This window comes from Lipophrys pholis (assembly GCF_963383615.2).
Source record: "Lipophrys pholis genome assembly, chromosome: 18".
Classification (NCBI taxonomy): Eukaryota; Metazoa; Chordata; class Actinopteri; order Blenniiformes; family Blenniidae; genus Lipophrys; species Lipophrys pholis.
The window spans coordinates 19,972,128-19,986,396 of NC_137646.1; the positions used below are offsets into that span (position 1 = coordinate 19,972,128).

The window sequence follows — 14,269 nt, forward strand, 5'->3', positions numbered from 1 at the left end:
AACTGCGTCCTCTGTCCACAGAGGTGGACATGTGTCACTATCGCAGCCTGCTGGACCTGGTTCCCCCTGAAGCCCACTCGGTGCCCCTCATCTTGAACTCTATGCTGGAACAGGTATGTTTCTTTAGCTACTGTAGAGCTGCATAGTTGCAAAATGTGGACTCAAGATCACAATTAACAAATACATTTCTTGTAATCTTTTGGCGATTCCAGGTGGTGGTTTCCACAGAGCAATCCCACACAGATGATGAGCCTAAACCTCCGGACGGTCCAGGGCTGGATCCACAGCTGGTCAGCTACATAATCCAAAGCTTCACGCCTCTGATACACACTGAAGAGGAGAAAAGCCAATTTTCGACCAACATGCAGACTCTCGTCCAGACAAAAGAAGAGAAGATGGTATACTGGACACTGCAGATTACTCTGGCCTCCCCCATAAGGTCTTGATTCTGGGCCAGTGCCGCTCATATTTCAACAAGAGGACACAGATTCCAGCGCAGAGAGGTTGCAGGCACTTGGGTCAGATCAGCCAATCCCTGCCAGCCCCTGTGTCATCATAATGGGTCTGTCGCAGCGCCATGCACAGATGGGGGGGGGACGTCTGTAAGGTTGCTGAGGTTCACAGTTACTTGAGCAGGACGAGTGAGCTGAAATCTGTGTCCTCCTTCATTCACAAACAGAGCAAAGGACCATTAATTCATTCAAACATGCATCTTTCGTTTTAATCTCAGTCATCATACAACATTCATATTGATGACAAACAAATGTCCTTCATTCAAAGCTTTTCCCCATTTAATGAATTTGCAAAATGAGCATCTTCAAAACGGATGATTATTAAAGAAATCTCCAAGTTTTCTTCTTGCCTTACAACCAAAATCCTGGGATAAATTGAGGGTTTACTGGAAATCACCGTTAAAACTGGACATGCTGCAGAGCAGCTGCAACACAAACACAGTTTGTACCAGTGAAATCCCAGCAGAGGGCGCTGTTATCAAGGTGGATGGTAGTGGTTTCAAACTGTACATAGAAGGAGTACGTCAAGTGTATTAGTGCTAAATTATTTTAAGTATTCTGAAACAGACTTTTAAATTTTTTTTTTATTTCTAACAGATATAAAGGTGTGATCCCGTCTTAGTTGTCACAGGCGGGGTACTGTGGAAGCGGCCACCAGTCCATCACACGACAAACAGAGTGACGCACTCCGGAAATTAATATGTATGTTTTTGATCTATGGGCAGAAACTCAGAGAACTCAGAGAAGGCAAACAAATAAACATGGAGAACATGCAAACTCCTCACCAAAAGATCTTTAAATCCCAGAATCGAGCCAGGGACAAGGGTGAGGCAAGAATCCCCCTGACATAAAGTAATACAAGTGGAAATCCAATCTGCATGAAATCAATTAAAAACAGTGATCATAGATCAAGAGAAGAAATAATAAAAAAAAATCGAATAAAATAATAAAAGATACCCCTTTTTTTAATTTATATCAATAATAATAAAAAAAAAATTTGATGTTGCACTTTACATTTCCTGACAATTCCACGGAAGATACCAAAACCAAATTGCCCAATCCAATGTCTGGATGTAAATGAAGTCTATTAAAGTTTCCCAAAAATGGTAATAGATGATGACAATCGATTAACCTGACTTAAACCCCAAATAAACTGCGCTCACTAAATGCATTATAAGGTACAATCATGAAACACACATGATTTTGATTTAATAAGCTTGATATGCAACTATTTAATTGGCTCCTGACAGTTTACCAACCCTAGTTTGCATACACCGTTCAACAATACAGCACAATTTTTCCTTCTGTTTTCTCTGTTATCCTCTGCGGAGGAAGTCTGGAGCGGAAAAGCCTCAGAATGAGCGTGAGCATCCTCTGATCCTCAGACACCATGATGAGAAGGCACTGCGCTTGGGAGGCGTCAGTGTAAGTTGATTTCTTGTTCCTTTTTACTTGGAGCTTGAATCCACTATTTTTCCTTGTTCAGCGTGAGATGAATTTACATTATTTTCATTTGCCTGCAACCCATTCAGGTGGTTCCGGGGATCAATCCGGCAGAGGTGGAAGTGTACATGATGAGGTTTTCTCCAGTCTGGGAGCTGATTCAGTCATTTCAGCAGAGAAACAGCCGCTCCTGTTGGATGGCCCTCAAACAGCAGCTGCAACAGTACTGCTCAGACGGTCAGAAATATGTTCAAAGACAAGTTTAGCTTTCCATATAAAACTACATCTGCATCCAAATGACCCTCTAATGTAATGACGTCCTACAGATGAGTTGCCATGGCCACAAGTGGAGCGATTTCTCCATCAGAGTGTGTTTGAAGCGATGCCTCTGACTACATTGGACCAGCATGATATGATACCGGAGGCAATCAGAGCACTGGGGACACTGGAAGAAGCAAGGCAGCAGACACCAACAGCAATACCATGGGATGACCCCTTATCCTACGCTAAACAGCAGCTTCATCATCTGTGGACTGAAGGTCAGTGACTGCCTGCTTTAGTCATAGTTTTGTCATAGTGATCAAATGTGCTATGTTGGTTAACTCCTTTACAAAAAAGATAAAATAGAGTGAAGGGAGATGCAAATATCCCCGTTTTGTTAATTTAAAGCCACAACCCAGAAGTACAGAAAAATGCACAAGAACATATAATATGCGCTGCTAACTCATTATGTTTGATTACAACAAGAAAAAAAACTGCACTATTATAATCCATAGAGGAGAATATGTACACGGTGCTCAATTTCACTGTCAATCCTCATTATTTATTTCAACAATAGGTCCGGCATTCCTGACTGAAGACACTGCTAACGCCGAGGTAATCTATATATCCCCTTTTTTCTTTTTTCACTAATTTACCTCATTTTGCATTGCTTGTTAAATCAAAAATTATACAGACTATTTATTAGATGTGCTGGTAGTTAACGTTGTTGCCTGTTTCCTCCACTTGCAGTCCAGTGGGAGAGTCTGTACCCAGCTGGATCTATGTGATCTGCAGAGATGTGGTTTGAGATCTCTGTCTGACTGGCACTATGCTGAACACCTTGACGCCGCTATTGTCCCTCAGGTGATTCTCTGTACCTCAGTTGTCCTCTTGAAAATGATGGTTGTGTTATTGGGCCGCGATAACTGATTCGTTAGTGCAGTATTGTGACTTTAAAGGCCATTTCCTGCTGCTCAGAGGTTTTTTAATGTGTAACACAGCAGCTTAATTACGAAACTAACAATAAAAACATGAAGTTGTACGTTATTGCAATATGCTGAATGACTCAAGGCAGAAATTTCCACTCAAAATCATGAATTTACTTGTGTAATTCATCCGATACAGGTCCTCCAGGTAGCTTCAGAACAATACGTCTGTATGGACGCCTTCAGAGGAAGTCACAATGACACCCTGTACATTTTCTGCCACAATCCCATGAATCTTCATCGCCAGTGCAAAGAGTCCTGGGACGTGGCTCTTCATACGGACGTCAAGTTCAGGTCTGACTTCAGCCTTTCCGTTTCAAGTGCTTGCTTGTCACAGGAGGCCTCGGAGTAATATGCCTTTTGTTGTGGGATCACTTTTACACTTCAGTTTTGCCATGAGAGTGATTTGCAGAAGATTTATCTTAGATCTCTGTGAAGGTACGATCCTCCATATATCTTTTGACAGGATGTACCTGGAGCATGTGGCAGATACCATTTCAGACTGGACAAGAGAAGAAGAATTAAAGCGAGCTGCGATGCAAGTCAAAAACTCTACTGAGTCTCCAGAAGGTATTACGCTATATCTGCAATCATTCATCTCCTGCAATAAAGCAGTACTGAAGAATGTCTATATTAAATGTTTGTTTAGTCCTAGAACTCGGTGAACATGCTGCAGAGGAAGACGCCCTAAAACCGGTCATCAGAAAAGGATCCCTGAAAGTACGTATGAATACACACAGGATGCTCAGGTATTAAACTGAACCAGAATTTAATAACTCTCTCTCATTCCTTGCCTCTTTGAATGATTTATTACAGACATGTTAACAACTCTGTCAGACTCCTGATTCAGCTGTCTGTGTGCGTGTGCGTGCGCGTGCGTGTGCGTGCGCGTGCGTGTGCGTGTGCGTGCGCGCGTGCGTTTAATACAGCTTTAATGTATTTAATCAGAGTTGCAGTACACTTAAAATGAAATACTTGGCTACTGCACCAGAATGGTCTCAGTTCAATGGCTATAATTTCCCCAAAAAGTACATTATTATCATTAGTATAATAAACCACCAGAGTCTAAAGATGTTGTATACTTCACGTTAACCCCATACTCAAATGAGCGTTTACGCCATTGTGTGTCTGGTGTTGTAGGAATGGAAGCTCGAGCAGGATCGGCTGAAGGAAGAGGAGACGCCTAAAAAATCAAAGAAGGAGAATACACTGAAGGGCAAGTCACAGAGGGAGGAGGGCAGACCGACGTCCAACAAAAAAGGCAAACCTTCGTCTGAGGGCCAAGAAAGCCGCCCAGAAACGGCGGCCGCCAGAGTCAAGACTCCTCAAGAGTCCGTTATTACCGCAGCTGCTCCTGTGGATGGAAACACAGAACTGCAGCTGACAGAGGAGGGGCCTTTAAATGTGAGGCCACGCTGTCATTAATACATTGACAGCTGTTATTCAGGTCAAGTGGTCGATAACGTGTGTGTGTGATTGTAAATGTCTTTGTGTGTGTATGTGTGTGTGTGTGTGTGTGTGTGATGAGTAGGGTTTCACAGGCTATGGCATGGATGGACAGTTGATCCATGTCTCGGGACGTCTTCATCACATTTTCCCCTCAGATGGAGGACGCATCACCGTGGAGAACATCAACTTTGTTGAAGGTAGAGAGACAAAACTGGGAAATGGTTAAAAAAAAGTAAATACTAAAACACGACGGAGATCCTGACAAACAAGCAAATAGTAATAAACATAACAGTAATAACACACCAGCAAACAGCATTTGACCATTATATGAGGAGAATATATGAGATCACTGCAGAACAACTGTCTAATAATAAATCTTTCTCAATCTGAATCACCTTTAGATATCAATACATGCAAATAAATACAGTAACAAGATTGATGCACAGCAGGAACAGTGGATAAAAACATACAACCTGGTTCTCAACAGGAGTCCTACCGTTTTATATGGCTGCCCCAGCAAAATGAATTACATGCTGGGTCATTCTTCTTTATTTCATGGTTGAAATACTCCCAATGATTTCCCATATGTCTTTCTGTTTTTACTCAGGCTCCCGCCTAATGAAAGTAGCTGTAATGAAGGATGGACATAGTTTCTTTACGCATATCAATTCGTTGAAGCCTCCTCCTCAGCCTCAAGTCAGACAAAAGGCTGACACTCAGGATGACCCTCAAGGTATAAGCTGCTCATAACGCCAGTAACACCATGGATCACCACCCTGAGTGAAAATACATGACTGCCTATTTTGCCATTTTACATTTTCTTTTTCCTAATGTGACTAATTGTGTGTCTTTCCTTAGTGTCGAATGCTATGGAGATAATTCGATTGAAGCAGGGCTCTCTCAACGCAGTGCTAGAAAATGGAATCCGCCTCTCATACAGTTTCTATGGTCCCAAGGGAGAATGTACAGGTATTATACTCACACACTTGTAGTGTTGAGCTTTACTTGAAGCATTACATCTATCCATCTGGTTTCAAAAACACTCTAATTACTACATATTCATTGCAGAGAGAGCGCCATGTGTTAACATTGTGTCTCTTTTTGTTTATCGTTGTTTAGTGACTTCCCGGGAAACGGATAAAGGTATCGCAACAATCTCTACCTCTACCATCCCTTCCTCTCCCTCCACTGATCTCTCCAAGGGAGCAGACATTCAAACTCAACCCGGAAACACCACACCTCCACAGAGCCAGGTTTATATCCAGAGAAACACAAACGCACAACAAAATACACAGAAAAAAAAGATTCCTTCCACCAATATTATGTGTCTGTAAGGTGTCTGAAGACCAACTGGGGTCGCCGTCAAGTCCTTTCAGAAGTCTGAACCTGTCTGTTCCTAATGGCCTCGTGTTGAAATTCCTGCTGGATGATACTCAAGGTCAGTGACTGAGACACACACACACACACACACACACACACACACGGGGGGGGGTTGGGTTTGCAAAAATTATATTTATTATTCAGATTAGTTTCCAGTTTCTTTAGGATTTTACATTGGGGGTTTTTATTTTTTATGAACTTGTCACCTTTACACCTTAACAATATATCACATGCTGTTAAATAATCTGATATGTAAATAAACCCTGGCTTACTAAATATAGAGTTTACGATCTTGTTATGTGAAACAAATTACCGCACGTGGTCACTGGTCATAAATGCTTTTACTTGAGGGACTCGGTGTAACAGAATGTGATATACAAGGAGTCCCTACTGAAGGATAATATTTACTTTTGAAGCTCAAATGGGTTTTGGTTTTTCATACAATGTTGATTTGTCTAGATCATATTAAGTTTGTTAATGAACTTTTTTTTCGAGGAACCGAATAAAGATGGTACACAGATACATAGTTTGTTGAAACAAAATAGACCTCAGAGGCACATGATGCACATGCTCACCAGGCGTCTAATCCTAAAAATAAAATGTGTATTTTGAGATGTTACCATGCTATTTGCAGCAGTGCAGATGAAGTTTTTTTTATTTTTCCCCCACTACATTACAGACTACATTGCTGTGTCTAGAATATCAGCAATGCAACACAACTGCTAAATTTATTGGCTCTTGATTGCTTATGTCTACTGAGATCATAGTTGATACTTAGAGGATTTTTCTCTTTTTGTCTATAAAAGACGACTTTGCAACAATTAATGTGTGACCCTTGAGATGTTACCATTACCTTCCCTTTCTCTCTATTTTAATTATTATGGTGCATTTCTGTGTCCAGGAGTATCGCCAGAAGAGAAGGGTATTCTGGTGAGGCAGAGCTTTCCTCTGCACGGTACAGGAGATTTAAGCCATCATCAGGACTCATCGCTCTCCAAAGAGCTGTTTCGTATAATCACTGGCCAGGGAGCCGTTATACGTTACCTGAAAGACGGATCCACAGAGGTGCACACACATTCATCCTTGTAATCTTTCACAACGCATTTCAGCTGAGTAAATGCAGGTTTAGCAGCATTATCAGGAATTCCTTTGTAATGATATCGACTAGGACCCTACTCTTACAGATACACTAATCATCAGTGTTTGTGTGTATGGCAGGTGCTGTTTGCAGACGGCAGGGTTAGTTTCTGCCAGGATTCTGGTCCAGTGGGGGTGTCTGACCCCGAGGTTCAGGAGGAAAACTCTCACGAGGAAGCCAAGGACGAGAAAGGTGAGACTGCACGAAACACTGTGTGTTCTTTCTTCTAATAAACATGATGAGACATGAACTTGGAGGAAAATTTAGTCTCACGTTTAAAGGCAATTTGTCATGTGGCCTTCGACCGTTTTATGTGTTTACACAGAGTGGAGCTCGGAGAGGGACGCTGAGACTCGGAGGGGCTGCTGGCGAACTACAACTCCATCTGGCAATCGCATCTGCACAGTTGGGACCACAGACAAACACAAATCCACGACACCTCTTCTTAGCTTTGAGGCTACGGACCTTTTCACCCATCAGGCAAGACTGTAGTTTTACTTGCACAATTGAAATCCCACAAGTTACAAAAAGAAGCACTACTATGTTGACCATGAAATAAACATGGATAAGGACAAATTTGCAATTTCAAAACACCAATGATCGCTGAAACATTTGACTTTGGTCCGCTTTTATGGTCACGTTCTGCTTTTGACTGCTGTTGTGTCAGGTGATGTTGACCCGTGAAGATCACGTGGTTTCAGTTCAGAATCCAGACGGATGTCTGATTGTTCAGCATGTGGATGGAACCAGGATCACTAATCTCCAACAAGACAGCGATCGGGGTGGTGTGCCTGTCAACGAGCGGGTGGTAACAGTGGAAAAGGAGGGCTGCGCCACTGTAGTGATGTACCCAGAACGTCACACGGCTCGTGTGCTTTTAGCTGATGGAAGCGTCATCACTGGGAACAATCAAGGCGAATACCAGGTGTGTTTACAACAAATGCTACACTTGTGTTTACTTTTAGTTTAATATTTTATTTGTATTGACACATATGATTGAGTGGTGCTTGTTTCCAAATGTTTGTGCTTCTGTGTCCAAGGTGTTTCCGTCAAAGGCTGGACTCCTGCACATCCAAAACGATGGAAAGTGTGTTTACTCTTCTGGCCAGCGTGTAACCTCCAGCTCGGGTGCAGGAACTCCCACCAACCAAGCAGGGATTTACACCATGAGCCACATAGACAAGGTGGCGTGTGACATCACAGACCTCGATGGGAACCACTTCCAGGTGACGTCAAACGGATAAACGTTGAAAATTATGATTTAGGAGACGGTTTCCTCCTTAGTGAATATACAGGCATGATTGATCACACTATAGTGTTTATCGCAGTGTGTGTTGTGGAAGCAATGACAAACTGTGTTTGCAGGTAATGGAAGATGGACAGGTCTGTGAGCTCAGCTTCAGTCCTGCTCCAAGTTCAGACCATGATGAGGGAGACCTGGACGAGGAGGAGGACAGAGAGGAGTCCAGGCTTTGTGGAAAAGACCTCACTAATCTCCCCAGGTACGATTACAGGCTGTCTGTGTAGTTTCCATTCATGTGCATTATAAACTTACTAATATCAATACGACAGTGTTTCCTAGCACATAGCTAGACTGCTTTCACGGAGTGGACGGACGGTACACTCTCAAATCGTATCTTGTCCTTCAGGCTGTTGCTGGTGCACAAGGATGGTTCAGGCACGGAACTGCTGAACTGTCACAGCGTGCGGAAGCTGCTCGACCAGGCATATGCTGATCCCACCATCGCACTGCTGAAAGAAATACTGCCAGATTCACAAGGTCCCGATCAATTAAGAAATATCAATTACAAAGGATTTGAAATAAATAAAGTTTAGATTGTGCTTTTTTAGACATATACTTTTTGAAGAATGAAATGTCCCTATTATTCTCTGTTTGTTTGTGGCTTGTCCAGGTGATTTTGGCATCACTCTCCTAAAGCCCAGCCACCGGAGTGTGTGGTCTCAGTGGCTGCGTGCCAAACAAATCCCCGACATCACTCCTCCTGACCTCAGAAACCGCAGCTGGCATGACTTCCCCAGAGTAGAGGTACAAGTATTGTCAAAACACATTGTACATGTACAATAAATAAATAACACATCAGCGATCAAATGCTGAGATTTATTTTTTTTGTCTTCTCAATTCGTCTTTCTCTGTGTTCCAGAATAAGACCTCGGGACCTCCTTTTGGTACTGATTTGTCCCTGTGGGGGAAGTGTGGTGGTTCTGCAGCTCAGCCTCAGGCCGTCAGGAGTAGTCCCGAAGCCCTGGAGATGAGGGAACTATCCCAACACCGACCATTCACTGCACGACTCAGAAATACTTTAGACTCACGACTGAAGGTAAATATTCATTATCACGTGTGTCAGGAAAGTTACAACATTTTCTTTTGACTTCTGTCTTCCTGGCATCAGTTCCAGGTTATGTTGTACTAAAATATAAAAAAAAAAGCACTTTTATGTCTTTTGTTCTGGGATCGTCAGGAAATCTATTTTTGCGTGCTACTACTAACTAAGATCGTGACAAACATTGAAACGTGATTGCAGGATTACATTGAGAATTTAATGGAGAGAGAAGAGCGGTGTGAAGAGATGCAAATCAAAGACCCTCGGACTGAGGAGGAGTCCACCTATGCTCGTGATCTCCTCAGCCGGAGTCTGGTGAACACACTCACGCAGATTCACAATAGTTGATGCGGCTAATTGCTTTTGCTGTGATGACATGCAACTTTCACTGTAAACACAATAAAATAATTAGATCTATGTTTTGTAGTGTTTTGCAGAGGAAGATGTTGTGAGCCACTCTAGTCATGAAAGTTCAGGTGGGTGAAACTGGCTGCCTGGCGTGACATTCTTTCTAAACAATCTCTGCTCCAAAGAAATATATGTATATTTGATCAGTGGTGGGCTGTTTTAATTGTGGGGGTGAAGAACACTTTGGTCATGTGCACTTCGCCACAGCAGACATGGCCAGTCTCTATCAACGGGGACTGGGAGCCCGAAATGAGCAGCCCGATGTTTCAGAACACTCGGCAGGCAGTCAGGAGGGAGTCACATGGTTTGTACGCTCGAATAATGTGATTTCCACGGTGTGATTGAGTTTGGAATTGTATAATTACTTTTTTTTCCCCCTCTCCTTTTCAGTTTTACAAAAAGTACAGATTCGAAATGGACCGAGAGATTGGCAAAACACAGGTAAAGTGCACTTATCACACGTGTGTAATGTCGTCGTGTAATTCAGTATCAAAGACAAGTTAGGATTTGAACTTAATCAGGTGACTTTTTCACCCATGAGCATTCACTGAAATGCTTAGATGCTCTAAACGTACATATAAATAACATTTAGAACACGCAGACATCGTTCGTGTTGCAGCAAACATTTTCCAGTCGCAACTGCCGGTAAAAATGTCTGAATTCAGTTACTGTGGATCTGAAGAATCTCTTTAGCTGCAGAGCTGTAGTTGTGAGACGAACGAAGTCTGCATGTTAGATGTGAAAGAAACATGATGATAATTGTTCATGGAATTTGCATTTCTGTCACCTCATCGGTCATTCTTGCTGCTTCCATGCGTGTTACAGACAGGAACTACAAGAAGAAAAGACTTACAGAGCGGCTCTGAAGAGGAAGGACATTCTTCCATATTTTCACCCAGAAAATGAGCAGTTACACCAGGTGCTGTATACGTTCACTTCAGCATGTGGAACCGAGTACAAACATTCATTTTTTTTTTGCATTTGATATTGATAAATAAAGGGAAACAACAGTGCCATTTGCTATTCCAGAGTCTGCAGGACTGTCAATTTCCCAACATGAGGAGCCTTTCCATGGAACACCCACTGATTTACAAGTCTGACAGTGCTGAATCCTTCCTAGAAGATGCCTCACAAGAGAGCAGTGAGTATCACAGTGTCAGTATTTACTAACATGTACTGAAATAAAACCAGTGTTAAGTTTTGTCTGTATGTTGATTTAGAGATTTCGTTAAACCAAAAGCTTTTAATGCACTTGTCGATTCAATATCATCCATACTCTGTAGGCTGTGATATCTTTTATTTGTTGTTCTAGCCCCACGGCCTTTAAACCCCACACCTTCTCAATCAGCCAGGTAATAATGGAAATTTTGTGACTTTCTTTTTTACTTCACCGTGGAGTCCTAGTGAAAGACAAGACGTCCACTGATTGTAACACTTTTTGATTTGCTCTTTGCCCTCAGTCACTCAGGCACAAAAGGCAGGATGTGTGAAAAGAGACCCACCAACCCCACTCGGCGTGATGGTTTGTCCCACACCTACTGTATGTCTCTCGTTTATATTCAGATGTGCCCCCCCACGACTCACCACTGACCTTTTAACTCACAATAACTGCTGGATCAGGGCTCAAATGACCTCATACAGTTTTCATTAAGCAGAAAGCATGGGGCCGTAGAACAGTATATTCAATCAGGGTCTAAACTAAATATTGCCTGAACATAGAGGACAGAGTCTGACTTTTTATTTGAAGCGTCATCAGGCACGCAAATTAAATCCATCACACTTTTTGAAGGCACAATTCAAACAACATGCACAGGGAAGAGTGTACATGATTCACAGTCTTTAGTTTCAAGGCTAGACGTTATGCAGCATATAAATGAATTCATTATGGTGTTTGTGCATGTGTGCGTGTGTGCATTCGTTCGCAGGTGAGAGCAGTCAGAAGGGTTCTGGTTGGCAGTGTAATCCACTCCAGGTGGACGTGACTGGAAAGCCCAGGAAGACTAAAGTCAGACTACCAACATCCATCCTGAGCTCAAAACCCAAATGCATACCCAATCAACAGGTAATCCATACATGCAAGCTTCCTAAGAAGAAAAAAAAAAGAAAAATAGAAAAAGATTTTATTTGCTTGTATCTTCTTCACAACGTGCAAATTATGATAATCAATTTCTGGGTTCAGTTATGAAGAATTAAAAAGTATCCTAAAGTGACACCTAGAGGATGTTATATGCAACTGCTCCACAAGAATTCAGTGACCTTTCTGCGGTGTAAACCATCATCAACTTTTGCCCTTGATAATGTGTAGAAATGAAATAACAATGAAGGTTCCATTAACTGTGACATATGAGGTAGATGTCGTCCAGTTGTTTGCTGCCTCCTTTTCACACACGCAGATGACTTAGAGTGTGTGTGTGTGTGTGTGTGTGTGTGTGTGTGTGTGTGTGTGTGTGTGTGTGTGTGTGTGTGCACGCGCACGCGCACGTGCACGTGTGCGTATTCTGTCTTAGTTTCTGACAGTGGAAGAGCCCGTGAGGAGGAGGTGTCGCACAGTTTCTCTCACTGATCCCGCAGCCATAGTTCGGGGCTTCCAGCTCCTCCCAGCCAGTGTTGACTTTGGCACGGTACCGGATGCCAGCTGCACAGCCATGACTGTGGTGATGAGGAATGTCGGTGTTGACACATGCAGGTATACTGTGCCAGACAACAGATGGATAGACAATTGCTGAAGAAGAAAAAAAAAAAAAAAAGAGCACTAAAGATAGGAGGCTCCGGTTTGTGGGTCACCCTCAAGTCTAAAGGGAATACTTTTACTTTTATTTGTGTATTTGTTTCCTTCAGGTTTCGTGTTCAACAGCCTCCTCTCGCTACAGGCCTGCGAGTGATCTACAATCCTGGGCCCGTAAGTTTACATCTGTGTGTTTACAATGCACAAATTAAATATTTCAACCTTTTAAAAAAAATGAAATAAATGTAACTATGTTGAAGCTTTTTCTTTAATGTGGTGAAGGAAAGCTCTTGATCTCCTGTTCAACACTAATACAGGTGTAATATGAGTTCATCACTTTCTGTGATGCTTGAATTCCATGTGCGGCGTCCTGTCGGTCTAGGTGGCTGCAGGTTTGCATGTTGAACTGCAGGTTCAGTTACTTGCCATGCGTGCGGCCAAAGTGGAGAACATTTCCCACGATGTCGTCATCTACACGGAGATAGAAATCCTCTACCTGCCCGTCACTGCTAATATCCTTTAAAGACTTAATCGGTTGTAGTTAGATATGGATGATGCTTGTAGTTAAAGTGAATGTGACATAGTTTGTTGGTTTTTTCTTTACCGACTCCCACATACTTTCGTGTTCTTCCTACTCTGTTAATTATGTATGACGTATATGTTGCTTAAAGATCCTTATAATTGCACCCATCCTCCCCGAGATGTCATATGACATTTGGAAAAACAGAAACACTCGAGCACAGAAAAAGTAAAGTTCCAGCATCTTCCTCTGTTCCAGTTTGTTCAGTGTTGTCCTGATCTCTCCTACTGGGAACACAGGTTAGTATTTTGCAGCAGAAGTTCAAGGGTCCAGAAGCAGTGATAACCAGGGTGTTTCAGCCTGGTTTCAGCTTTCATGATTTTCTTTTGATTTATGAGACGTCATAATGAAAAAAATAAGTTAAAAGTAAAATGATTGATTATTCTATTTGATTAGATTTCATTTTAAGTTATTTGCAAAATCATGAGCATAACAGTTATGCCAGTTTTGTATTATATGAAGACAAGAGTATCCAACTAGCACAGGGGTGTCAAACTCATTCCAGTTCAGGGATCAATATGATCTCAAATGGGCCTGACCATTAAAATGGTATTACTATTAATCTAATAGTAACTACAACTCCAAATGTTTCCCTTTTTTTTAGGGCAAAGAAGTGTGGCTCATTTTTGAAATCCTAATTCAGAATAATAATTCAACATATCTTTACAAAACCTGAAAAAGTGAACTTCGCTGGTTGCAGCTCCGGCACACTTTGAAAACCCCTGATGTATTTTCTCTCTTGAGATCTGTGACTGAACCTGTTTCTGTTTGTTTCAGGACACGTTCCATTCTGGACTCTGGATTTCGAAATTTCTTCTAAAATTAAATTTCCATTGAGACCAAAAGGATCGTGTTTATTTGTGTTTTGCCTCCAAGCTGTGTCTCCTTGAATGTGTTTGTTTGGTGAGATCCGCGTGCTCAGGTGAATCTTATGGGGGGGGGGGGTGGGGATGTTTCTGAATGACGTCAGCGGGGACACGAGCCGAGGTTTAACCTGGTAAACAGGTGACCCCCCCGCAGCCTCCGCCTCGCTGTCGATCCCTTC

At 42.3% G+C, this 14,269-nt stretch overlaps 1 protein-coding gene across 1 annotated transcript in view; it reads left to right on the forward strand.

Moving 5' to 3' along the window:
- The window catches only part of spag17 (sperm associated antigen 17), a gene marked incomplete at both ends in the record, with an annotated part of 16,441 nt that extends 3,274 nt beyond the window's left edge, over positions 1–13,167 (forward strand). Inside the window, 36 exons of the mRNA XM_080486715.1 lie at positions 1–113; positions 213–398; positions 1,848–1,937; positions 2,045–2,192; positions 2,282–2,409; positions 2,967–3,080; positions 3,342–3,496; positions 3,669–3,772; positions 3,858–3,922; positions 4,343–4,606; positions 4,734–4,848; positions 5,259–5,384; positions 5,510–5,620; positions 5,771–5,904; positions 5,987–6,089; positions 6,933–7,096; positions 7,250–7,361; positions 7,495–7,649; positions 7,837–8,094; positions 8,210–8,395; positions 8,535–8,671; positions 8,819–8,949; positions 9,083–9,216; positions 9,332–9,508; positions 9,713–9,826; positions 9,939–9,987; positions 10,130–10,223; positions 10,310–10,360; positions 10,745–10,838; positions 10,949–11,060; positions 11,232–11,271; positions 11,380–11,441; positions 11,845–11,981; positions 12,427–12,605; positions 12,758–12,818; positions 13,027–13,167. The exon at positions 1–113 is cut by the window's left edge and continues 6 nt beyond it. Of these exons, the coding sequence (XP_080342841.1) occupies positions 1–113; positions 213–398; positions 1,848–1,937; positions 2,045–2,192; positions 2,282–2,409; positions 2,967–3,080; positions 3,342–3,496; positions 3,669–3,772; positions 3,858–3,922; positions 4,343–4,606; positions 4,734–4,848; positions 5,259–5,384; positions 5,510–5,620; positions 5,771–5,904; positions 5,987–6,089; positions 6,933–7,096; positions 7,250–7,361; positions 7,495–7,649; positions 7,837–8,094; positions 8,210–8,395; positions 8,535–8,671; positions 8,819–8,949; positions 9,083–9,216; positions 9,332–9,508; positions 9,713–9,826; positions 9,939–9,987; positions 10,130–10,223; positions 10,310–10,360; positions 10,745–10,838; positions 10,949–11,060; positions 11,232–11,271; positions 11,380–11,441; positions 11,845–11,981; positions 12,427–12,605; positions 12,758–12,818; positions 13,027–13,167 (4,544 nt within the window). The remainder of the gene's footprint in view (positions 114–212; positions 399–1,847; positions 1,938–2,044; positions 2,193–2,281; positions 2,410–2,966; positions 3,081–3,341; positions 3,497–3,668; positions 3,773–3,857; positions 3,923–4,342; positions 4,607–4,733; positions 4,849–5,258; positions 5,385–5,509; positions 5,621–5,770; positions 5,905–5,986; positions 6,090–6,932; positions 7,097–7,249; positions 7,362–7,494; positions 7,650–7,836; positions 8,095–8,209; positions 8,396–8,534; positions 8,672–8,818; positions 8,950–9,082; positions 9,217–9,331; positions 9,509–9,712; positions 9,827–9,938; positions 9,988–10,129; positions 10,224–10,309; positions 10,361–10,744; positions 10,839–10,948; positions 11,061–11,231; positions 11,272–11,379; positions 11,442–11,844; positions 11,982–12,426; positions 12,606–12,757; positions 12,819–13,026) is intronic.
- Between the last annotated feature and the right edge of the window lie 1,102 nt (positions 13,168–14,269).